Raw genomic sequence first — 25,828 nt, forward strand, 5'->3', positions numbered from 1 at the left:
CTCAATATTTCTGTCTACAGATGCCAGCTGCCCGCTTGCCAGCTCTTGTCCTGTGGCTCACAGAAGAGATCTCATCCCTTCATCATCAGAGCAAGGAAAGCAAAGAGAAATGACTTCACAGGTGCTGCAGGTAAGGACCTGCACCCAGGGAGAAACCACAGAGCTACTGACGTCTAATCCCTCATTCCTCAGTTTGGTAAGTCTGCAGCTCTCCACATGCTCCCCTGAGAGCGCAGCACTACCGCAGGCAGCGCGGGAGCCTGTATATCCAGTTGAAGATGTGGAGTGTAGGTGGAAGGAGATGTGGCTGATGATGTCCTGGCTTAGATCTCATTGGAAGGTGGAGGTGGTGGGGGTTCTGGGTAGGCAGGTGGTAAAGAGGCAGAGCATCCTGATTTATGGTAGTGGGAGAAGCACACTTGGGATCCCAAGCCAGTGAAGTGGGAAACCGCAAGAGAGCAAGGGAGGCAGGGAGCAGGGGAAGCAAGCAGCACAGGGCTGGACACAAGGGGCAGCCAGACCTCTGGGACAGGGGGCTGGCAGGCAAAGGGACCCTCTTCAGTATCATTTCATCGACTGTCATTGATACTGCATGTTGCTCAAGGACACGGACATACAAAGACAGGGTGCAGCTGGCCACAGACCCCCAGTTTGCCGAGGAGAGAGGCCGCCCACCTGGCCTGGCCATGACATACCTAAAGCACTGACGGTGGTAGAGCTTGCCCTCAGCCAGGTAGCGCTGGACCAGATGGACGTGCTGCTGGCAGGCTGCGCAGGTACTGCTAAGCATGGTGCGCTGGGACTGCTCCAACGGGTCTGAGGGGGCATCGTCCTGAGATACAATGCAAGAGGAGCTCAGGATAGGGGCCATGAGCTGCTCCCCAGCCCACGGCTCCTCCAGAGCAGCTGCTCTCTGTGCAAGGCTCATAGCACAGCTCAGGGGCTGACCTCAGGGTCTGACAACGCACAGAACAGCTGCCCTCGAGTTCAGGCACAGGCAGGCTGCCTCTTCCCAGATTAGAAAGGGCCAACCCAAAAAGTGCCTTGCCCCTATCTAGGGCTGAAGGGCTGTGGAAGGGACTAATCTAAACCCCAGGCAGCAGGGACCTGAAAGAGGAACACTCTCTCTTTGGAAAATGTGCCATCCCAGGCATCTGCTAAAACCTGAAATAAAGGGCCAAGAAAGAAAAATTTTATTTTCTGCTCTTCTAATCCTACATTCCTGCTCTTTCCTCCTCTACAGGATTATCCTCCCATAGGAAGAGGGTGCTTGCACCCTGGGGGGCTCAAGGAACCGTCCGGCACCAGCTCACACAACCTCTTGTGTGCCACAGACAAATTTCAGTCCACAGACTCCTAGAGAGAAATCACTCTCTCAGCTTGGTCCCCCAAAATCCCAAACACCCCTCTCACCCCAAAATACACGGGTAGCCCCTTGCAAAGATCCATCCCACTGCGATGGGCTCTCTCCCGTCTCCTCACTCGCAGCACAGGGAGCACCACTGCCTCAGGCTGCCTTTGAATCAAGAAATTTGGTACCTGTGGTGCCGGGGGACTCTCAGCCGCAGCCACGGGCTTTTTGTGGGACAGGAGAGGAGGTGAGGAGGCAGCAGCTGGGCGCTTCATAGGCGGAGGGACTCTGGCTGGAGGCAGAAGGCAAGGAGGGTCAGGCACTGAGAGAAGCAGTGACTCACACCACCCATGTGGGGGAAGGGGAGGGGAAAAAAAAAAAAAAAAAGTCATCTAGCCTTGTGACATAGGATGGGACTTGCCGCTCCTGACACTTCAGTGCCTATTTTAAGTGAAAGAGACAAACACAATCTAATAATGGGTCAGCTGTGAGGCCCTGCTGTGGATCCCCTTCTGTGGCCCAGGGACACCAGCCTCTCACTGTGACTTGATTTACGCATCCAATGCTACTTGGCTTGCCTTGTAGCCAACTCCCTAAGCAACTCTTAAAGCCCAGAGCACTCCGGGCAGCTGCTGATGTATTGTTGTGACCCACTGGGCCCCAGAGCTTCCTGGCTGTCAGCAGGTTTGTGAAGCAACCCTTGCCCGTCAGGGCTGGCACTCACACACCGGTCCCCAGTGGGAGTCCTTGGCTGGGAGGCCAGCATCCCTGGAGAAGCATACGCACGTGGAAGAGATTTATCGGATGTTGTGGCTAGACAGTGGAGCAGAGGAGACCTGGAGCCCTCATCTCCACCCAGGAGGGATGCCTTAGCAGAGCTGTCTTAGAGCAGCACTCAGCTCAGGTTGCAGTTGCAAAGATAGATGAGCTGATTTGAGACACTCCACCCTGGCCCTCCTCCCTCTGTCCTCCAGTCGCTTTACACTTCTCGATGTGATAAAAATTAGCTGCGGTAGGCGGGCTGTCTATCTAGCTTTCTCCCATTTTAGTGGGTTAAAGCAGATCTCAAAGGAGTCTGATGAGCACCAGGGGTGGTGGCCCAACCCAACTGGCAGGAATGCAGCACAGAGGCAGGAGAAAGGCGTTCCTCTTTCCACAGTCTGGGCTGTTAAATCACTTCCCACCTCTTGTGAAACCTCGCCCTACTCCACTCTCTGTTCCAGGCCTTCCTCACTGGCACCAGCAAGATCCAGGAGAGGCAGGTACTACCAGCTCCTCTCCCCTTCCCCACAAACACACATGGCTCCCATTTGCCATAGGAAGGACGAAAAACAAGGTAACTCTGGGTTTTCTGTACTCAAGTGGGGGCAAACTGGAAGCCAGAGGGGTGGGAAGACACTCACCTTGGCTGGGGTTGTTGAAATGGTTGTAATACTGAGACACGTAAGTCATGATGCTGAGGCAGTCGGGGACTTTCATGGAGACCATGTCATTGGGATCTAGCAGGGCTGGGATGCCCAGCTCCCGCTCTGCCAATTCAAAGGCCTGCAGGGACAGCAGAGAGAGGCATTAAGGAGAGAAAACTGATGCTCTCTGAAAAATAACACAGAAGTAAAGTTGAAAGGACCCTGGGGAAGGTTAAGTAGTAAGCCTATGGCATCCCTGATGGACAGAGGCTCCCAGACACGCCACTTGACTGGAAAGGTGGCATCAGAAGCAAGGGAACAAGTTGCTGCAGCTACCCCTTCCTCCAAGTCACTTCAGCTGCCCTTGCAGCTCCCACCTGAGCGGCCCTGGCATTTGGCTGCTGCACTGGGACAGGGAGGGTAACTCTCAGGAGACCTCAGTTTTCATTGGAAAAAAAAAAAACAGTGTTTATTCAAGATATGAAACAGGCACACCACCAGTGCCCTCATGCAAGAGCTGGGCAGAGCCTTGGCTGGCATCATGAAGGGCCTAGGGCTGGCAGATACTTCCAGAGACACAGCCAAACACCAACTCTACTGAGCAGTGTCCCTGGCCACCCCAAATGCTCACTCCACAGAAACACCGACTCTGCCCATCTTTTCATGCTCTAGGGTGCCGCATCTTCCCCTTCAACAGTTAATACAGCCGTCCCGGCTCAACAGCCAGCAGCCTGCCAGGCACAAGCCACTTCAGCATTTTTCTGTGTCTCAGTGAGCAGAAACGACAAGGACATTGTGATAAGAAGCACATAGCTCCTACAATTGCATTCACTGCTACTTGAAAGGAAGGAGCGAAGGAGCAAAATAGCTGTTTGAGAGCTTCCCACTTAGCGGTGTATGTGGATTACTGGCCATACGCTGGCCACCCCACTGTTGTGCCAAGGGCAGTGTACCCACATTTATCTGCAAGGGAGGGGAGATGCAAGAGTACAGCAGGGATCAAAGAGAAAGTGAATCAGGAGGAGATGAGAGTGGTGTGCACACTGAATGGAGAGGTATCAGGTGCAGGGTGTGGGTAAAGACTGGAAGTGCCTGGTTTCTGGGGCACAAGATGCCGTGCAGGGTGTAGGATCTAAAGAAAGGGAACACAGAGATAAATGAAAACGGATATTTGCAGTAACTGGGGCTGTAAAATGCCCTCTGTGGACACCCAGCTCTGCTCAGCCTGGCTTTACGCACGTTCTCTGGACTGAGCCTTGCTGAGCACAAGGTTGCAAGCAGCAGGGAGCAAGGAGAGACCCCAGCTTAGGGGTCACTAATAGACAAGAAACCTGTTGCGTGACTCTTGAATAGGAAAAGATAGCTGCTAATGGCTGAAAGGGGACAACTGGTCTAGGAAACGGTGTGGCCAGGACCCACCTGGAGAGCCCTAATCCTGAAAACCCAAATGGCCTAGCTAAAGTCACCTTGGGAAGGTTGTATCTCTCCACAGACTCTCAGATGGAGCCTGCAGCAATTAGGTCTTCTCTCAGCAAAAAAACCCAACAAGGCTACTGCTGCTCTGTCCTACCCATAGCCCCCAGGGTTGGCCAACTCCCCATTCCCCACAGCCTGCTTCTGCTGTTGGCTCCAGCTGTCCCAAGCAGGAAGGGAACATTGCAGGACAGCCTAGGTCCAGCATGACCTTCCTCTCTGTTTATGCCTGGAGGAAAACTAACGTCTTGCTTCAATTGCCTGCAAGTCTAGAATGGCTGAGGTCAAGATGTTGCACCACTTTAATCTTCACCTGAGATGTTGTCTTGGCAACTATCAGGATATCCATCTTATCTTCTCTCCAGCACAGGCTGGAAGCTGATGTTTCAGATTCCTTTATGTTTCCAGAGAAGCTCCTGCCTGTTACTTACAAACACTGATTTTTCTTACACCCTCACCATCGTCACAAAGTCCTCCCAGACTACAGGACCTCTGTGAAGTCATTCCCATGTCCCTTCTTCCTTCTGTGCACTGAATAATGGAGACTTACCAGGCGGTTGTTCTCGTAGACATCATCCTTGGAGAGAGAATCAAAGTCTCTGAAACAAGAAAGCACAAAAAAGCCCTATGAAGTACAGAAGAAAAGTGCACCAATGCCACTACATGCAGGTTCTCAGGACAGCCAACCTTACAACAACTTAACACATAAGTCCCTAGATAAACAAAACCTTGGCGAAGCAGATTTCAAGTCATAAAGAGACAAAGAAACCAAGGGGAAATTGTGATTAAAAAAAGAAAGCAAGTCCCAAATGGGTGGTGACCAGGAAATTAAAATGTTGTTCTTGTCTCTCGTTACCCACTGCTTCTGCCCTCGCAATTAAAGGCTGCAGAAACACCAGCACCACGTTCTGATTAGCACAGCACACCGCTGCATCGAAGGGTGTATAACATCACCCCGAACTTGCCCCTCCCAGGCCATTAGCACAACAGCAGGAGGAGAATGGGGAAGCAGGTCCCTCACCTCAAGAGAGCAAGCTACCTGTGCTAGATCTCCTCTGCCTGCGAGAGTCCTTTGACAAACCTCCCTGCACCACCTTACGGGATTCGAGGTCACTCCACAATCTCGGGTGACTCAGAAAGTCTTAAACTGCACTTCTGTCCTCGCTTGCCTCCTGACACTCGCAGTACACAGCAAACTATCCTTAGCTGCAGCCTTTATAGTGAAGCAGCTTGCTGAACGCAAGGGGCTCAGGGCACAGAGAGGAACGCCAGCAGTTCCCGATCTGGGCACGTTGTGGCATTTCACTTGTTCCCCTGGATCACTTTGGGGGATCGAATCAGCCCGGCCACAGGGAATGACTAGCTGCCTTCGTCAGAGGAGCAGAGGGTCGAGGGTTAAAGCAGCCTGCAGGTTTTCTACAGAGGAGGAGAAATACAGGAAGGAGTTAGTTATGCCTTTTGCAAGTGCGCGTGGGTATAATGTGTGAAAACAGCATCATGCTAAACTGATTACAGCCCCTTCCTGCCAAGGATCTCAGCTTTGCTACCGAAAAAAACCCTCACGCAGCAGCTCGGTGTGCCTGCAGGCTGAATTCACAGAGGAGGACACAACTCAGAGAGGTTTAGGGTCAGGTGAAGCCACTCCAGTTGCTCAGAGAGAGGTGCCAAAGCTTGGGAGACCAACCCAGAAAGACAATTCAGATTAAAGGAGAGGAGTGTGTCCCTCACTCCAAAGGTGCTCTGCAGGAATTGGGCAAGAGGGCAAATCCTCAGCCATGCGCCCGCAGAGAGGGGCTGTGGGACCCTCCCTTCCTCCATATCCCTCTGGATTTTATTGCCTTTTCCTGTAACACCCACCACACTGCAGGGCAACCGGCCCCTTCTCGAAGCCCCTTGTGTGCTTTTCCAAATGCTGCAGAGGAAGTCAGTGATGAGCTCAGGAAGATTTTCCCAGCGGCCTGGGCCACCATAAAATTACACTTCCTCCGTTCAAAAGCAAGAGGCTGCTGCTGGTGCCGTTTCCTCTCAGATAGATGAGACTGCAGCCGCTCACTGCTGCGGGAGCAAATGCAGCGGAGATGCAGCAAATGGGCTGGACGTTCAGCTCTGCGTTAAGCACTCTTCTGAAACTGAACTCAGACTGTTCAAAACACCGCAACTTTTCTCTCTCTACACGCTGGTGAGAAAAGGCTTCAGCCACAGCTGTCACTCTGATGTGAAAACTAGTGCGTTTTTTTTTATTTATAACTAGTTTCCACTGGGACATGTCTTCTCCCCTTAGTCTTTTCCTAGAGAACTCTTTTAACTTTGCTGTATTTTTTTTTCCCTTTTAAAGAAAAGACCAGCTTGGGAACACAGGAGAAGTGATGACAGCAGAGTTGATATATCAACTGCCCTCTAAACATTCATGACCTTCATTTTGAAAGCCCTCACTTTCAGGATATGGGAGTGGTGCAGCTGGAAGCTCGAAGACTCCTTGGTGGCGTGGCCTGGCCTGGGAGAGTATCGTTTGACAGACAAACCATCATGTCCATTCCACTCTACTCCAGCAAACCAAAGCCATTTTAGTAAACCAAAGCAAATCTGACCAGGAAGTGGATGTCAGCAGAGAGGACGTGAAGCTCAAGAGGTAAAAGGGAGGCTACCAAGCAACAAGGGAATAGGAGATTTTTTTCCCCTAATGTGGGACTACAGACTCTCGGTTTGTACCTGAGATACTGAAGTCCATCAGCACGAGGCCCCAGGGATCATAGTTTATTCACTTCCTCTCTGCTGCATTTTCCAGCTCCCTCTCCAAACATGCCTAGCAGGGCCACGGTGAGCTCCAGCACTCCTGACATGAGCACTCCCACATGCTGCTATCGCGTGGCATCCCTGCAGCTCTGAGTACGTTCCCTGTACCAACGTGCAAGGAACACGGCCCCTCAGGCATGGGGGAAGTCACCCCAGACATACCCCTTTCCTCTCTACAAACTGCCTCCTCTGCAGAAAGACCAGAACTTGCCATCTTGCAGCTCTGTGACATGTGGCTGCACATCACCCCCAGCAAGTTCGCTGACGACGCCAAGCTGTGTGGTGCGGTCAACACGCTGGAGGGAAGGGATGCCATCCAGAGGGACCTTGACAGGCTGGAGAGGTGGGCCCCTGTGAACCTCATGAAGTTTAACAAGGCCACGTGCAAGGTCCTGCAAATGAGTTGGGGCAATCCCAAGCATAAATACAGGCTGGGCGGAGAATGGATTGAGACCAGCCCTGAGGAGAAGGACTTGGGAGTGCTGGTGGACGAGAAGTTCAACATGAGCCAGCAATGTGTGATTCAACCCAGAAAGCCAACCACATCCTGGGCTGCATCAAAAGAAGCATGGCCAGCAGGTCAAGGAAGGTGATTCTCCCCCTCTACTGCACTCTTGTGAGACCCCACCTGGTAGTACTGTGTCCAGCTCTGGAGCCCCCAATATAAGAAGGACATGGACCTCTTGGAGGGAGTTTAGAGGAGGGCAACAAAGACGATGAGAAGGCTGGGGCACCTCTCACCTACAGAGACAGGCTGAGAGAGCTGGGGTTTTTCAGCCTGGAGAAGAGAAGGCTCCAGGGAACCCTTATAGCGGCCTTCCAGTACCTAAAAGGGGCCTACAAGAAAACTGGGAAGGGACTTTTGAAAAAGGCACATAGTGATAGGACAAGGGGTAATGGTTTTAAACTGAAAGAGTGTAGATTTAGATTAGATATCAGGAAGAAATTCTTTATTGTGAGGGTGGTGAGGCACTGGAACAGGTTGCCCAGAGAAGTTGTCGATGCCCCATCCCTGAAGTGTTCAAGGCCAGGCTGGATGAGGCTTTGAGCAACCTGGTCTACTGGAAGGTGTCCCTGCCCATGGCAGGGGGGCTGGAACTAGATGATCTTTAAGGTTCCTTCCAACCCAAACCATTCTATGATTCTATATTACACTATTTCCTTGCCCTGATCTCAGCAGCCTTTCATCCAGCCCCACTCAGGCTCCTCTCCTGACAACACACTGGTCCAAGGGATTGGATGTAAGAAGAGGCGAGACTCTGGCTATCCCTGCTGAACAACTGTCTTGACTCAGCAAACCCCAGCATCATAGCATATCCCCGAGTAGTATTTCCAGGCAAATAACATCCCAAGCGCTCACCTAATTAGATACATACAGAGCCACTAAGCACTCTGGGGTTTAGGGCAGCTGCCAGGGAGCACAGCAGACCCAGGGAAGGGGGAAGGGTGCGCTGTACAGCTAAAACCAGAGCAAATTCCTGGATTCCTCAAATATAAATCATGAGTACTTTAACGGCACTGCAGCATAATAAGCCCTTCAGCTTTCCAGGTCTTGTCAGGGAAATGCAAACAGTACATGGGAAGGAACAAATGAGATTTGCGATCCCACTTGTAACCAAACCCACAGCTCCAGGGACACAAAACAGCGTTTCTAAGGCACAGCTCTCATCTGCTGTTTTCCTCAAGCCTCCATCTCTCTCAGCACTCAAAAGACACGTGCCATGCTCTCTTATTCTTCATGCCCCCAAATGCGAAGAACCTCCCCTGAGCTCTGGGGAGGCTGCACAGCTTGGAATGCTGAAAGATGCTTTTTGCTTCACTAAGCTGCAGCAAATGCCTTGTAAACACTAATTTCATGCTTTAGATTTCTAGAGCACTGAGCAAACAAACTCTTTAATCCCCACAGTCCACTGTCAAGTTGTCCTGGATGCCTCCAGCTTAACCAACAAGGGAAAAGAAGAGATTAAATGTCCCGCTTCGAGATCACACAGCCAGCAGTGCAGTCAGAGGCTAAACCCAGGTTTCCCATTTCCCAGACTGGGAGAGAGAGGCAGTGAAACCAAGCGAGATGTGTCCAGTAGCGGAGCTAGAGTCAGGGACTTTCAGCTTCATGGTTCAACACACAGGTCCCACAGGTATGACCCTCATCCTTGGTGGTCAGTTCAAGGTACCTTCATCCAGATTCAGTAGACACTGAGGACTTTCAGTTTACTTGTGTCAAAAAAAACCCCAAACGTCTAGCGTTTCCAGGAGCTATTCCAAAGCTCTCCAGGGGAGCATCCCTCTGATGCCACCTGCCTTATCCCAAGACAATTCTGTTCAAATCAGGGGTCATGTGGAAAACTGTCCTCAGCCTCTCTTACCCATACGGCCTTTCACAACAGCCTCTTCCCTAGTGCATCACATACCAGCACAGCAATGCAACAGGGGGGAGTCTGGGCAGGATCAGACAATTAGGACAGACCAACAGCCACCACAGCAGCAAAAGAAAGCCCAGAGGAGCAGTGCCACACAGGCAGAGAAGAGAGCTCCAGCTCAGTTCTTCTACGGATGTGCTCGTTCCTCCCCTCTGCGACCCAAGGGGAAGCCAGCGGGAAGCGGGGAAGCAGCTGAGTACAGAGGAACTTCAGCCTTTGGGGAGCAGCGCGGATGTCTCATGCAGGCCAGGAGAGCCCCGCACAAAGGAAGATCACGCAAGGCCAGAAACGTACTCGCAGATCCCTGCCAAGTCCCATTACCGGGCTGACTGAAAGCACTTTAGAAGAAAAGAAGGGCAACCACTTTTCCTCTGCCGTCAGGAGATTTACTGCCTCTGATCCAATCTTCCCACTACCAAATCGGGACAGGCTGAAGAAGCTGGAATCAGATGAAATGATGCTACTCTCCTGACCACTCTCTGAAAATCCTTCTACAACATGCCATGTCCTTGTAAGGCCCTGGGCTTTGTCTCTGCAACACAGCTTGTGCAGCATTCACAGACCTGTGAAGCATTTAGTAAGGACATCTGCCAGGAGCAGATTTAAGCCCACTGAGAACTTAAGAGCAGCGGCTGCTGCCTAATGGGATGGTGAATATGGTTAATGGGAAAGTGTCAGGTGGTTTTAGTGGTGTTTATCGTAAGCTTTTGCTGAGCCTCTGCTCTTCAGTTCCCAGTTACCGTGCCACTTACAAAAAAAAAAAAAAAATAATTAAAATTTCAGAAACAAAGTAATTGCAAGTGTTCCTGTCCTTAACTTGCTTCTTCCCCTCCACCAGCCTTGCGACTGGGAGTGTTTTCAGAGGCTCTATCCTAGCTGATCAGAGCGAGCCATACCACCCAGGAGCTGCTCGCACACAAGACCACATAGCTCCCTCAAGACCCACAGCGATGCAAAGCCACCGTACATCTTGGCTCTCGGTGGTTCCCGAATGCCACACTGAGGGTTTTGTGGCAGCCACCTGAAACACAGCAGGCAGCAGTTCAGTTTCTAGCCTACCTGTTCAGCTTCTGCTTGTAAGAACACAGGCCTGTTTTGCCCTCTCATGGACACTGCAGCTCCACAGTGGAGCCACTGTCAACCCTCTGCCTGCTAGAGATTGCTGTTAGGACAAAAGGCTATCCTGAGGCCAGGTCAGAGAAGATTTGGTCAATTCAGGCAGCCTCAGAGGAAGACTCAGCAGTCTCAGAGCAGAACGTGACAGGTGACACACCGCTGGGCTTTGCTGACAGGCAGGGAGCGCGTGCATGCTGGAGGCACGGCAAGGTGGGGCGATGCCTACCTACATCGCAAGGGCCACCAAAGATCAGAGCAGATGGGAGGTGGATTGCCAGCAGCGCTGCAGCACGCAAGATTACTGTGGCAGGTCGGGGCAGATTCTTTCCAGCAGCTCAGCCAGTTTCTCCAGCCTGACACCGTGCCCCGAAGCAATCCCAAACTCACCAGCTGCCCCTTGAAACTCACATTCCCTCTCAGAGCAAGCCTGCAAAAGGGAGGCTGATGGAGGAAGCTCAACTCCAAGCCATTTGCAAGGCTCGATATCCCTGATGGTATTTGCTGCCTCCTGCTTTCAGTGTGGCACCCACAAAAAACAAGCTGGAAGCAAACATGAGAAGTGACCTGGTCCAGGGCTCTCCATGTTTCAGAGTGGCTGCCTCTGGCAGCTGGGAATGTCTGGGTGCCGGACATGCCTCTGGTTCTCGGGAAGTGGGAATGCCCACCTCTCGCAGGGGTGAAACACCCCCACGCCCAGCTGCCAGCACCATGCCTCCTCCCTGACAGGCACTGTTCCCAGCTGGGTTTAGGGACCTAGCCCATCTCTGTGCTCTCTTCAGCCTTAAACCATGCGATTCCTGCCAACCCCGACCTTAATGGGTCTGCAAGCCCAGGTCAGAAGGTCGCTCACCAAAACGTGGCATCCTTCATTCCGGTACCCCAACTATTTTGGAAGGCCAAGGAGCCCCCGCTATGCTTTCTGCCTGTGAACTTCCCCACGTCCACGGGGAGACTCTGCCAGCCCGGAGCCGCTTCCTACAGCGCCTTCACCTCCCCCAGCTCCCTGCCAGTCCCCCACCCCTCTCGGCAGCCCCCCCGGGAGGGCTGCAAAGGGGCACGGATGGCCCAACCCTTACAGAAACGGGGCTCCCGGCCCCACCCCGCAACCCACATCACCGGGCTGCCACCCTTCCTCCTGCCCCCAGCGACCGGACCGCAGGCCGGAGCCGGGCCCGGCGGCAGCCGGTCCGGCGGGCGAGGCCGAGGCGAGGCCGGTGCTGCGCGGCCTGTGCCGCCGCCGCCGCCGCTGCCACTCACAGGAGGTCGGGCCGGTGCCGGTGGAGGATGGCGCAGAAGGCCAGGCCGTCGCGGAAGGAGGCGCTGAGGTCGCGGATCTCCACGCCGCGGTAGCCCTCGCACTGCCGGCGGCACCAGGCTTGCAGGGCGCCCCGCGGGCCCGACATCGGGGCTGCCGCTCCAACTGCCGCCGCCGCGAGCCCAGGGCCGGGGCGGGGCTGAGCTTTCCGGGGGGGCGTGGCCTCCAGCCTGGAGGCGTTGCTTCCAGTGAGGGGGTGGGGCTTGCCGGTCCCGGGGCAGCCCGAGGTCCCCGGGGAGGGACAGAGCAGCCCCGGCGGGGCAGGTAGGAAACAGGGGAGAGAACGGGTCAGGCCCCAGGGCTTTCTGCTTCCCCCCGCCCGGCCCCATGGCTCTCCCCAAGCCAGGGAAGGCTGAATTCTCAGCAAAAAGCCCAAAACAAAAGTTGCAGCCTGTTTCCCCCCGCCCCGGCTCCGTCCCTGAAGGAAGGGTGAGGACTGCAAGCAGGAGCTGAGAATAGTTGGGAATGAACTCAAGTTTAACTTCAGCTAAAGAAAAAAAAAAACAAAAAACAAAAAAAAAAAAACCCAAACAAACAAACAAAAAAAACAAAAAACCACCAGGCAACCTCAGTTCTGGATCCTGCTCGAGGCAGAAGGAGTTCTGGGGGCCTAAAGCTGCGGCAGCGGAGGACGTGGAAACATCAGGCAGCGGAGTTCGTGTGGGATGCAGGTGCCTCCCAGGGCAGGCAGAGGGCCAGGGAGGGCTTTGAAGAGAAGGACTTTTGGAGTTGCAGGCAGCACTTCACAGGAAGCCCTGGAAGAAGTGGAGGAAGAGTGCGATACAATCTCAGGAACCCACGACACCGCGGAGATAGATTGTCATGAGAGCTGGCTTGCATCCTTAGCGTGATGGTGTGACAAGGGGCAGGGAGAAAGCACGCTATTAAATGTCACCTTATTTTGCTAACCCTTTTTTTTTTCACTTCCAATTAGGCAAAGAGGGGGGCAATAGCTACCTCTGTGGAAGACTGATCCATCACACAGATGTTGAGCTTATTGCTGGCAGTCCCAAATCAGTAAGAGTTCCCTCTCTCAAAATTTTTCTTCTTTAATGGGCTCTATATTCTTTCTCCAGTCAGACCTCATGCTTAGCATCCTCCTTCTTCTACTCCACTGTTTCATTCTGTCGCTTCATGGCCCCAGAGCTGTTACAAGTGAAAACCAAATTCTCTCTGAATGGTTTGTGCAACCCCCTCCCCTCAGTGCCTGAAATAAGCTACGATGTAAATCATTGGAAGAGCTACTATGTAGAGAAAGAGGAAATGAAGTATTGTCTTGGTTTTGTAAGGACGGAGCTGGCTGCTCAGGATCCCCCAGACCTGCCTGACAGCGTCTTCCTGACATATCCTAAGGGACAGCAGGATCAGGGGATGTTTTCTTAAATGTCTTTTCCATAATCACACTCATTCCCTTCACGACTTCACATCAGAGGCACAGAGTAGATAACCCTGTGCTGTGGTTCCCTCTGATAAAACCATTTTGACCAGAACTGCCTGAGAACACTTCCAGTAACCAAACCCTGCTGCAGCAGGCAAGGCTTGAGCTCTAACAAACCCACCCCGCCTCCCTTTCCAGCAGCAGCGGGGCTCTGTTGATGCTGCTGAACACCCTGCATTCCTCTAGCTGCAAGCAGTGCCAGGCACCGCGGCTCACTGAGCCCATCTTTCCACCCCGTGGAAGAGCTGCAAGCTCTTCCTGGCTTTGTTCCACCAAGTGCCAGTCCCGCTCAGTTAACCTTCAGCGGTCCCTCAGACGAGGCGTGGAGCCAGGCAGACCGGCGGATGGGCTCTGTGCATCCTCTGGAAGCCACTCTGGCAGACACAAGCACGAGCAGCAGCTTACTCACATACCTGAGAACAGCCTGTAACTGCTGGAGCATTTAAGATGATACATATATGCATTAAAAGTCTGTATTTCCAACATGCCAATCACAGATTAAAAACAGACCAAATCCCAGTAGCACTTGGATGGCTTTGCTATGCTATGAACTAGAATTGATCATGGAGATACTGCTCTGCCAGAGGTTCTCCTGTTGTACAACATATCTATCCTAGCACATGTTTTGGGAAAGATTTAGGCTTCAGATAACAAGAAAGTAGGAGGAGAGTTGCTGTTGACAGCTATGCTCACAGGGCTGCTGCTGGTAAACACACACAAGCAAAAGCGACAGCCCTAAAAATAAAAAGGAATGGATTTTCTTGGTACAAACCCAGCTCCTGTGGGCTGCTGCAATGCAGCAGCATCTTAGTCCTTTCATTTATTAATGATATGGCTGCCCCAAACCCTTCAGAACGGGAGGCAGTCAGTTCTTGGCATGCACATCAATGACAGCAGCTACAAGGCCAACAGCAGCTGCCCATTTAATCTCACTGTGTGCCGCCTGTACCCTGCCTGCCCGAGTTACAGGACTCTGTGGTGGGAAACACATTTTACTTCTGAGCAGTATCTAGGACACTAGAAACTTGACACTCACTCAAACATGGTGTATAATCCAACAAAGGCTAATTATTCCTGACTTCTAAAGAGAATTGCTTAGGAAGCCAAGCTGGACTGCCAGGACCCCTCTCTCAGTGGAAAGGAAGGGCAGGGAGAGGTACAGAGAGGCAGACAATACACACGAAGCACACTTTGTATAGCTGTCCTATTACACAGGCAGGTTTTTCTCTTGCACCTGTTTCTACCACTCAAACATCAAACTATTTAAAGACAGCAAAAGGAGAGGGGAAAGAGGGTGTGGAGGGCAGGGGAGATGCGATTCATTCTTTGCATTCTCGTCCCCAATGTTTACCGGTCCTTGATTCCCCTTTATAGGGCCAGTTTTCAACTGTTTTTTCTCTTTCAAGGCACTGCAAGTTTGCCTTGAAGAACCCAAAGCAGCTGGAGAGCTGGGAAAATTAGCATTTAAAGGGTTTTAATAAATTAAATGCGCTCAAGGAGTTTTCTAGAGAAACTGAACTCCATTAAATTAAGGGCCAGGACTTGGGCACCACTTGTGCTGAAATAAAACACAACCTCCAGTAAGGCCATCTCATCAGAGAACCAAAGTTAATTATTAGTTGAATGTTTACAAAAAAAAATCCTCCCCCTTCCCCTAAAAACATGTAAATTCACTTTGGACCATTTCTACTTCATAGCAACTGGGAGGAAAAAAAAAAAAAGAGGGGTGGGTAGGCAAAAATGCAACTTTCTAGGAAAGCAATACAACTCAGGTTTATTCAATGCACGGAGCAAGAACTACGAGGAATAATACTAGCTTGTATCTCTTTCCATATCCTGTGGAAACACTGTGGAACAGCTCATTTTCTCCCTGTTAATCAGTTCTGCAGCCTTCCCTGTTTGCTGTGTGCAGTGCCTTTACAGAGCACAGAAGGAGATCTGCTCCTCACTGTAACCTGCAACAGCACGGACCAAAGAGAGCACAAACCAACAGCAGCTCCCCGCGTCTCCAGATGCAACTACACTCTTCCACAGAGGAAAAACAAATCATCAGATACTGAATGCTCACCAGGAAAATTCCACTAGTTTATTAGATGTCTTGTCCTTTGTAGGATAGCTTGAGCCAAATGAGTCAGCTTGTTTAAGTATAAAAGCCCTTCGGAGTCACAGGAGATTCCAGAAATGCCAGAACCCTGAGCTCCCCTTCCTCACCACAAAGAGAATAATCTCTCCCACCCACTTCTTCGCATTCACAGAAGTTCTAGGGTCTCTGGCCCATCTTCTTCAGAGTTCGATTCAGCTGGAATTAGAGAAAGCAAAAGTCAGAAAAATACATAGTGACTGACATACCCTACTGTTCCCTCACCATCCTTAATCCAATACCCCTGCTCCTTCCTCTCCAACTCGCTGACAAAAAGAGCCCTCGTGCAAGTGCAGGAAACGTGCAAAGTAGAAGGGGAACTACTAAAACTCCCTCCTCTCCAAGACAGCAGAGGAAGATGTGGGGAGAAGAGAGGGTGCAAAATTCTAGCAGTGGTACTGCTTAAGTCCCCACATCTCAGGATTTTGCTGCCTAAGTTTCCAGTGCACAGCAGCCTCTCTCAGGAGACTGAAGCAGTGACAGAACGTCACCTCCTGGCTGTGCACAACACTGAAGTCATCTGTGCTCCAGAAATCTCTGAGGCTGCTTTCTAGAGCCATAGTTAGGAGGGTAGAGACAGGATTTTGGTTGTGTTACTGTTAGAAACACAAAAATTGTCTAGAGACAATGGAGTCAGTGCCCTTGGACAGTAGAACCTTCCTCTTTTTCCACTGTGGCTCAAATGAGCACTTCTCACACAAAAACATACCATTCTTCAAAGGCCAGCAGCTGCTGCTTAAACCACCTGCCTTCGCCCAGTGCCTTGCAGAGCCCAGGCTCACCCCAGCAATGCATCGCGCAGTTGTCTCACACAAGCATGACTCCTCCAGCGCCTGCACAGCCCAATGCTTGCCCCACTTTTCCTACAGAGCCACACAGCTCTCCTGCCCAGGCCTCACCTCCTCAAACTTGTGGATCTGGCGGATGAAGAAGTCCCCGTAGCGTCGAGCAACCTTTGTGTCTGCAATATGGATCATGTCCTGGGGAGGGAACAGCATGAGGTCAGGAAAAGGACTGCACTAGCAGACAGACAGCAAGCACTCCAAATGTGAGGAGCAATCAAAGGGGCTTCACTCCAGCTCTGATTCATTATCACACGTACTTGACCTGTGCTAGTCCCACAGCAACCATTCAGTTTTGCGTGGGCTGCCTTCCCCACACTTTTGCCTAGGATGGGTCCCAAATTCACATTGTATTCACTTCCCACATTCTTGCACTCTCTGCCTATTTTTGTCTCTCTCACAGCAGTCTCAATGCTGGTTCATGCTCTGCTTCCCTCTACTAGCAGCCAAGAGTCATGCCATCCACCAGGAGAGCTAGGCTGCAATGCAGGGCAGTCAGACAGAAGTCAGTTTGGTTCAGACAAACAGGGAAGACAAAGCATGAGACCTTGCAGGGAGAGATCTGCTCTAAGGACCAACGGCAAGGGGCAATCTAGTCTGCTTCCTAGCGAGAAACTAGGTGCTATCTGCTTCCAAAAATTAAGTCCTAAAAGATTTTCCAGCACTTCCTGCTGCTTGGAGCTCCAAGGACAGAATGGTGAAAGGACCATACCTTGTATTTAGATTCCTCCTAGAGCAGACAGGGCTAAATGCTGCTCCAGTGAAAAATGGATCTGTAACACGATCAAGCAAGATCGCTGCTTTGTCAAGCAAAGGAGAGATGCGGGAGAGACCTACAAAGCTGACAATCCCACCTGAGACACTGACAGCACTGTCACTCAGCTGTCACCTCCCAAGAACACTGACAGACAGTTCCCTTTGTCCCGGGGAAGATATTTAGGACCTTTGTTTCCTGAGTACAATGACTGCCAAACGTGCCTGCGATATCCCATCACTGTTCATCCACTGACACTTCTATTAAGCAGGGCTACAGCTTCACTGTGGGCAGCCAAGGCCTTCACATGGCAAAGAAGGAAGGGATGTTTCCCACGGACTGGAGCAAAACCAGGTGCTGTGACTTCCAGAATTTCCTCAGTGAAGGAATTTCCTAGCCAGCAAGGGGCAGATACCAACCTTGTCAATATAGAAGTCAACTTCAGAGGCAGACTGGAACTCCCCATCCAGGGCAGATATGCCACTGGTCCATACGAGGTTCTTCATCTTGTGCTTGAAGACAAGCAGTTGGATACGAAACTCCTGCTCCGTGAGGTCTAAGAAGCCAGCTAGCTTGGCCACAGGCATGGTGGTGTAGAGCTTGAGGAAACTACGGATGGTGGAGAGCTGGGCCTGCTGCTGAACCTCATCAGCAAATACCTTCAGCTGCTGCAGGAAGGGCTCCTTGTGGTAGTTGGGGTGCACATTGTCATAATTGGGCACTACGGGGGACAGGAACTTGGGGCAAGCGTAACTGAAGAGCTCCTCATAGACTTGTGCATCACCCTTCTGCATGCGCAACATCTTATCCCCGTATTTCTCTCGCAGCTGCAGGTGGATGCTCTCATCTATGCGCATGGGGTACATGGTGAGGGCGATGGCCAGGAGTGCGTGCATCTGCTCATTCTGCTTGTTAATCTGAGGAAGAGAGGAGAACCTGTTAGCTTGTCAATGTGGTGCCAGAGGGAGCTGGGAGCTGCATTTTTCAAAGACAGACCCTTTACCCAGAGCATTGATGGTTCTAATGCTCAAGGGGCACAGCACAAAGAAGCAGTGCCTCTGGGCAAAGTAGATAGATGAATGCCATATCAAAGCTCTCATCAACGAAAAAGAGGGCTGGACAAGAGTAAAGTGCAGAATGTATCCAGACCCATATGGAACCTGGAAGGCCAGAAGCAGGTTTGACTTCTTTGGTGCAAAAAAGTGCAGAGGAGAAGGGAAAGCAGATAGCTTAACAACCGTCTCCTAGTAAGGGACAGTTATCAGAGAGATTGGTGAAAAAAGACTGAGAAGGAAGATTTATATGAGTGTGGGATGAAACAGACAGCTGTGTGGCTGAAACAGACATACCAAATTATTGAAGTGTCATGGAATTAAGAACGGCAGGATTTGGCTACACAAAGTTAGAAATGAATCACAAGGATGAAAAGGAGACAGCAGCAGCAGGGGGTAAAACAGACACCAGAGACAGCTTAGGTGGAAAGAGAAAGGAGCTTTGTTTCAGCCATGCTGAATTAAAACAGCCTGTGAATGATTATCTGACAGTGGAAATACACCCGACAATGGCAGTAACCTGACATGCAGGACTGGACTAGGAACAGGACTGAGTTTGAAGAAGCATTAACAAGAAGATAATGAGCAGCTGATATTCATTAGCAACACTGCTTAGAGGGAGAGTGCAGATGGAGCTGGGGCAACTGCACAGTCAACAACCAAAGGAACTAGTAACGCAGCTAAGAGAAAAAACTGCCACACATGGCAAAAGATCAAAGGATTCCCAGTCACCACCACCAGTATAGTGCAGGAAAATAAGGTGGCGCTATTAGACATAAGTTATCAGGTGACAGAGGAGGGGCAGGAAAGAAGACAGTCACTTTTTCTTTTGAGAAGTCTAGACCTATTCTATCTCTTACCATCTCGTACTTGTAGGTTGTCCTCTGAAACATACTCTTGGTCCTCTGGATGTAGAGGAGGATGTTGGCAAAGACACGGATGGCATCCTGGTAACGCCGCATCATAAGGTACGCAAAGCCCACGTAGTAGTAAGTGGTCACCTGGCACTCAGGCACCCGGGAGTACATGCTCTGAGAAGGATCAACACACTACGTTAGAGGGAAGACAACCAGCTTTGATGCAAACGGCTCATTACCCAGAATCCAGCCACCTCTGCTTTCACTCCCATCCCAAATATAGAAAGGAGAGGGTTAATTCAGCATACCTCACCTCCCACCCATCCCTGCAGCAGCTTCCTCACTGTTTTATTAGATCACCCCATTTCCTATGTTTTCCAGTTCGAGCTTCCTGCAAGCAGGGGACTCTTGCACTGTGTCTAACACCGCTTTGATCAGTTCCCTTTCCCCCTATTTCGCTCCACATCCTGTGCCAGACAGCACATACATAGGTCTGTGCCAAGCCTTGGGCCAAGTTCATGTTGCAGCTGGACTTGTGTTAGCCACTTTTACCACACGCAGCACCCAATTCTAGGGCAAAAACATGCAAGGTGGGAGTGGGCATAGTGAGAACAAGAATCAAAAATAAAAGAATGAGCCACTGACCAAGGTGAGAATGATGCGTTCAGCTAGCTACCGCTTACAGTTCAAATAATATTCCCTGTAACAACACTGCCTTGCATAACACAGCAAACCTCCTAAAAAACTAGGCGTTTGTGCTGCAACAGCATCAGGCATTATCGTATGGCTTGATTTAATGCCAAAGCTCCAGCTGTGTTCACCTACAAATTCCTGACAACTAGAACAGCTACAAACAGCTCCTCAGCTGGAAGAGTCATTGCAGCAGTCCTTCACCAGCATGCTCGAAGAGAGGCATTTGGAAAACCGCAAGGGAGGGTTTAAAACATGTTCTGTTACCTTCTTGTTGAGCTCAATGTTCTCCAGAACCTTGATGGCTTGGTAGTAATCCCCCAGCAGGGAGTGCAGACGCAGGAGCCCAACCAGGCTGAAATAGCCCAGCATCTTGTAGAGGGAGTGGCGACCATATTCACCAGCCACGCTTTCAGGGTCACCTTGGGAAAAAAAAGAACCATGATGCCTTCCTCCAAGGAAGCAAGCTCTCCTTCCAACACCTCTATGTTGACAAGCAAAGGGAGCAAGACCTCAGGTGTAATTACCACCACTTTTCACATAAGGCCAACAGAACCTGTTCCCAGTCAATCCACCCACTGATTAAGGGTTTGATCCAGCTCTCAAACAAAGCTAACCAAGCTCGGTCAAACCAAAGCAAGGCAGCACAGACAACAGTCTTGCTTGGCATCACCCAGCCAGCTCACCTCCACTTGTATAGACCTCCAGCTGCCGGTTGATGTTGGATTTGTCCACTAGAGAGTGCAGCACGTTAAGGACACTGTGGACGTTCCAGATCTTGGGGTTGGAACGAAGGAAATCAATTTCCTCTTCAGACTTCTTGGCTGTCTTGCAGCGGTACTGGCTGAAAGACTGGAACTACAGGAAAAAGCAGAGATCTGATGATGAGAAGCCAGTTTGGAGATGTTCAGCTAAGTGCACTAAGCTTACAAGTTGATTACACAAATGCACTGCAATCAGCTACAAGTCGCATAGAAAAAAGTTTCGTCTGAGATCACCTGGCAACCAAAATGGCAAATTACATCACCTTTAAAGCACCTAGGGAAAAAAATGATATAGTGCAGAGGGAAAATGCCAGATGACAGAAAGAAGCAGAGAAGGATCTCTTAGACAACTAGGACAGGCAACTAAACAGAAATTTGCTGTCTGAACTGGCAGCAAAGAGAGTGACCAAGTCAGAAGATTCTGCATACACACACATTTTTTTTCTACAGATGTACACATCCTTTTTCATCCTTAAGCTTGACAAGACTGCACTTGAGGAATTCCAGGCAGGTCTATAACAAAAAGTTACAGAGAAAGGAGTCTATAGAAAGAAACCAAAAGCATTTGAGATCTGTATTGCTGCACTCAGAACAGCAAGTGGAAAAATATTTCACCATAGATTATTTCAACTCAGGTCAGCAGTCTCTCAGAGCAAGCATAAAGGCCCTACTAAGAAATATAAAACTAAAGTAAAACCACAGAACACAATAAACTAGTTTGAAGTATCTTCATAAGGTCTTTGTGATGATAGCAGACTTTAGTCAGGCTGCTTTGCACAAGTCAGGCAGAAATGAAAGTGAGTTTAAAAAAATATCCCCTAGGCAGCAACTGAAATAGAAATATCAGTATAAGTCCAGGACTCCTCAAAGAGTTCCCTTAACTTAAAAATCTGTACGTTCACTTCACTTCACTTACCTGGTGTCCCAGGAATAACAGAGCTAACCAAAGTTTTTTGACCTAGCTATGAAAATCACAGAGAAGGAGGAGATGGAAAATTTATAGCGCTAATAGAGGCAAGGCCACCCCAAAATGGCCCAGTCCTATTGTCAAATACCTGGTATATGAATTCATCAATGATATCCCAGAGCCACTGGTTGGGCAGCTCCAGAGGAGCAGGGCCATCAGCATCTGCAGAAGAACAAAAGTAAGGGACGAGTGGCTTCACACTCTGAGCAAGAATAGTGGTAGAACTGGAGGAATACACAAATTAACACAAGAATTTCCCTGAAATGGGAGGTGCAGCAGATGAATGAAGCTTCCAGTAGGCTGGTGGTATGTAGCTTCGCAATCTCAACTGCTGTCACTTTTAAAGACTATGAGTGTGTATGGGGTTAATCTCTAGAGTGCGACTGCTCAGCAGCAGTGATTCTCAGAAGCTGCCCACAGACTGCAGGGGTTCATCCTAACCAATCTATTCTCTGCAGGCAGAGAATTTGTTCCAAGCTGAGACAACTACAATAAGCAGTTGTGAAACATGGCAAGTTTTCTCTAGCTTACAGCTTCATTTTGCTTTTTAATAAAGACAGGTGAAGTAGTTCTCAGCAAGACAGAAAGCTAAATAAGTTTTATTCTTAATAGTACTTCAGAAAGCACTGGAAACTATTTGTGCTTTTTGTGCTTTTAAATGCAGTGATGTAAAGTGCTCTACATTCAATAACCTCAAACATATGGAAAGCTTGTAGACTACTTCTCCCTATATGACCTACAAATAAATATGTTCCAGTTCTTCTGACCCTTTCTTCAGCTCTGCCCTCTCCATCCACTCTCCTGCTCCAAAATTCACAAACCAGAGATTAATAGCAGCAACTCACTGAGGATGTAGTTGAAGAGATTGCAGTAGTTGTAATAGGATTCAAATCTCTGCTCCAGCGTTGGTCCCCCCTGCAATGAGAAGTGAGCACACTCTGTTTAGTTTCAAGCCTGGCAGCAGTGAGTTTATGGGCAACAGTGTAAAAAGGACAGTCAATAGTCACAGCAGTAGAGGGTCTATTTCAGAAAAGTTAGAGCCAATATTCAACCAGGACACCCACCAGCACCACCCAGAAAATCTCAAATTGTATCACTGTTGTCCCATAGAACAGGGCTGATTTTTCACATACAGGTAGCTTCTCCCAGAACATCCGAGCATTCAGACCTTCTGTGAACAGGATACATGTAAGATGCATTAATCTTCCTCACCCTCCTCTCTGCTGCTGACACTTAAGAGCTTCCTATTACCTTCAACAGCTTTCCTTCATTCTCCCCTCATGAGAGGCCTTAATAAATCAACAATTCTGCTTCTGGACAGTATTTCTAAACGCTTTGAAAGACCAGAAAACACAGTAGGGAATCACTCTTCCTAGAATCATCTTCCTTGTTTCACCTGGAGACACTCAAGGGCAGTCTGAGAACCACTAACAGCACAGCTTGAGAAACCAGTCTCTCCTGTTAAAGCCCAACTGGGGTTAACAGAGCAGCCTTTTTAAAGTCCCCACTTCTCCACCCTCTGGTTCACAGCAAAACTGCAGTTACTATTATTTACCCCATAAGTCATGCCTCTGTTCAGCTTGTTTCTGTACAGAACCACGAACTACTATGATTTTCTTGCTGACTTCAAATTAGCTTAAGAAAAACCAGTGGGGTTTCGTTTGTTTTATAGAGTGTTATTCCTTCAATTTCCTTCTCCCGTATCCTTTATTGTGCCCATGTTTCCCTCTCGGCAAGGCACTCTGACCCCATGTGGTTTTTTAATCACAAATAATGCACCTTCCTCTTGTGACACTCCCTCTCACTCATTTGCTAACCTGAAAAACAAAGAGCCACAAAGAAACACAAAATGGACCGTTCTATAGGTCTTGCAACTACATCTTTATCAAAAAGAAAATTCAATTACCTCCCAACACCTCGTTCTTCCCTAATTCACTAGCCATACTGACATTTGATGTCAGTAATAATAGCCTCCTGAAAACTGGGACCAGGTCTTCTGATTCATAAAAGCTGCCATGGAACCTGCACCCTCATTACAATAAAGCTTGAGGCAACAGCTAATGAGCCTCAGAAAGACAGTCAGGTCTTTCTCGCTTTTCAGCAGTCAGCGAATCCTTACCAAACTAACAAAAGGTAAGAATTTTAAGCTACTCTAAAAGCAACTTGACTTATAGCTCATAAATCCATCAAATCCTGTCTTGCAAAAACTACGGAACTACTGATTCTGTGCTAGCAGCAAAATTTGGCAAGTTTTATGGCACGGAGAAGCCAGCATGCAACCAACAGGAAGACACAGGACAAACACTCACGCTGACTTTGGCGTAGATGTGCCTATAATACAGCTCCTTGTACAGGATGAGGAAAACAGCATCTGGAAAAGATGACAGAACTAGACATTAGGAACCCACAAAGCTTAGGGCAACTGGATCTCTCGGGTACACCAGTGATGCTCCTCCTGCCACAGGAATAAAGGGAGGCAGAAAAGGATACTTCGTTCAAGTTTGACTTCTTGCCAGGCATCTGCTGAAGGAGTTGCCAGAGTGGTCTGACACAGGCAGCAGCAACACTGTGCACCTGCTCACTCATGTATCAAAAGTGATTGAGTTCCTTCTCTCTCTGACAAGCCAAAAGAAAGTAAAAGACTTACCATTTCCAACTTGAGGGGCAATGGCCTCGGCCTCTGGCCATGGGGTATTCTTAAAAAACCTTTCTGTCAGCTTTGTCCAGCTGAAAGATAGACACACATGTGGTATCAGAAACCATTTATCAGTATGACAGCCTTGGAGTTAGAGATCACAATATAGAGGCCTTGGACTTGATGGAAGTAGACCACCTCCACCATCCCCTTTTACTAAGTCCAGTGTTGAACCAAAGAATGAGAATCACAAACTAAGCAATTAGTGTCTTCAATTTATCCCTGAGGCATGGAGGAGTTCTCACAGAATCATAGAATGATTTGGGTTGGAAGGACCTTAAAGATCATCTAGTCCCAACCTCCCTGGGCAGGGACACCTTTCACTAGACCAGGTCACTCAAAGCCTCATCCAGCCTGGCCTTGAACACTTCCAGGGATGGGGCATCCAGAACTTCTCTGGGCAACCTGTTCCAGTGCCTCACCACCCTCACAGTAAAGAATTTCTTCCTGATATCTAATCTAAATCTACACTCTTTCAGTTTAAAACTATTATCCCCTTGTCCTATCACTACATGCCCTTGTCAAAAGTCCCTCTTCAGTTTTCTTGAAGGCCCCCTTTAGGTACTGGAACGCTGCTGTAAGGTTTCCCTGGAGCCTTCTCTCTGCCAGGCTTCCCCAGGAACAGTTGTGTCTGTTACCTTCACATTCCTTTTATGGCCAGGTGACACAGATACAAGCAGGAATGGCAGCATAGGCAGGGAAGAAACACAAAAACTACACCTCACAGCTTCCTGCAAACTGCCTAACTAGCACTACTGAGGTCACTTTTTGCTTCCTCCAGACCTGTTAAGCGCAGGATTGGTATTTTTCTTTGGAGAGGTCAGAACTCACCTATACTTATGTTAACCTAATGGTCTGGAAGTATCTGTTATTTTCCCCAGTAATCAAATCAAATATCATGCTGTATTTTAGAGAAAGCTCAAGTTTAGTACACCACAGGTAGCAGTCAGACTTTCCTTTTAAGAGCAGGGTGCAGTTTCGCCACAGTTTGAACAGCGATTCCTCCTTGCAGGAAGGATGGCTTTGTACCTGTTTTCGTAGATGTCCTGTATCTCGTACACCTTCTGGTCAATGACATCACTGGAAACACGGCTAGCCTGGAGCTCGTACACCTTCTGGTCAATGAGATCCGACACCGTCTTGTGAAAATACTGAATGAAGTTTTTGATCACTTCGGGAATCACCTGGTAGGTCTGCTGCTCGTACTGGCGCTCATAGGCCAGATCTTGCTTCGGGTCCCCTGGGGGGGGCAGGGGGGAAAAGCAGCAGTGAGGCAACAGCCGTCGCACGTCCTGGCCCCTGCCTACAGGCCCAGCCGGGCGCCAGCAGGCCCGGCGCACCCCGGGGGCCGGCGCGGCCGAGGCCCGCACTCACCCGTGTGCATATCATAGTCGTTGGAGTAAGCGTAGGGGTCGTAGGCGCCCTGCGGGGAGAGAGAGAGAGAGAGAGAGAGAGAGAGAGAGGGCGGCAGCGAGTCACCGCGATCAGCCCAGACGCGACCCCAACTCGTGTGTCCCCACCCCGGGACCCCCGCACCGCCCCGCACCTCGTTGTCGTAGTCCTCCCCCGGGTAGGCCATGGCGGCGGCGCGGCGAGGAAAGGCCTCCGGGCGGCAACGCGGGCCCGGCGCGCACCGGGCAGGAAGAGGGGGTGGGACCAGGGGCGGGGCTCGGACCGGCCGGCCGGAAAGGACTGCGGCTGGGTAGCAGGGCTGCGCCCTTCCGTTGGTTGAAACACCTATCTGTCTTCAGCCTGCAG

General features: G+C 50.1%; 2 protein-coding genes across 5 annotated transcripts in view; both read right to left on the reverse strand.

Annotated features, from left to right (window-relative positions):
* The window catches only part of MICALL1 (MICAL like 1), a 22,522-nt gene extending 8,936 nt beyond the window's left edge, over window positions 1-13,586 (reverse strand). For 2 of the 4 annotated variants that reach the window (XM_086753128.1, XM_086753120.1), the window contains exons 1-5: window positions 11,814-11,996; window positions 4,781-4,829; window positions 2,755-2,896; window positions 1,540-1,643; window positions 696-832 (exon numbers count right to left, since the gene is read on the reverse strand). In XM_086753128.1, the coding sequence (XP_086609254.1) occupies window positions 696-832; window positions 1,540-1,643; window positions 2,755-2,896; window positions 4,781-4,829; window positions 11,814-11,959 (578 nt within the window). In that variant the 5' untranslated portion in view covers window positions 11,960-11,996. Of the gene's footprint in view, window positions 1-695; window positions 833-1,539; window positions 1,644-2,754; window positions 2,897-4,780; window positions 4,830-11,813; window positions 11,997-12,430 lie in introns of those variants that run through there. The other 2 variants (XM_086753136.1, XM_086753143.1) reach the window with 2 other exon arrangements.
* A 1,784-nt stretch (window positions 13,587-15,370) lies between these two features.
* On the reverse strand, window positions 15,371-25,731 carry EIF3L (eukaryotic translation initiation factor 3 subunit L). Its single transcript, XM_086753195.1, has 13 exons — window positions 25,617-25,731; window positions 25,445-25,493; window positions 25,100-25,310; window positions 24,023-24,102; window positions 23,685-23,746; window positions 22,221-22,290; window positions 21,464-21,537; window positions 20,331-20,502; window positions 19,912-20,066; window positions 18,958-19,128; window positions 17,465-17,962; window positions 16,349-16,429; window positions 15,371-15,608 (listed from the first exon to the last, which is right to left on the reverse strand). The coding sequence occupies exons 1-13, from the start codon at window positions 25,647-25,649 to the stop codon at window positions 15,570-15,572; spliced, it is 1,695 nt and encodes a 564-aa protein (XP_086609321.1). The 5' UTR covers window positions 25,650-25,731; the 3' UTR covers window positions 15,371-15,569.
* Window positions 25,732-25,828: the final 97 nt, after the last annotated feature.

This window comes from Chlamydotis macqueenii, chromosome 1 (genome assembly GCF_036417535.1).
Source record: "Chlamydotis macqueenii isolate bChlMac1 chromosome 1, bChlMac1.mat, whole genome shotgun sequence".
In the NCBI taxonomy this organism is placed as follows: Eukaryota; Metazoa; Chordata; class Aves; order Otidiformes; family Otididae; genus Chlamydotis; species Chlamydotis macqueenii.

Bases quoted from the DNA above. Each gene is read 5' to 3' on its own strand.
- EIF3L (XM_086753195.1), bottom strand. From the start codon at position 25,649: ATGGCCTACCCGGGGGAGGACTACGACAACGAG. The intron at 25,494-25,616 runs GTGCGGGGCGGT...CTCTCCCCGCAG, and splicing joins GGGAGGACTACGACAACGAG to GGCGCCTACGACCCCTACGC. The intron at 17,963-18,957 runs GTAAGAGATAGA...TCTCTTCCTCAG, and splicing joins CAACCTACAAGTACGAGATG to ATTAACAAGCAGAATGAGCA.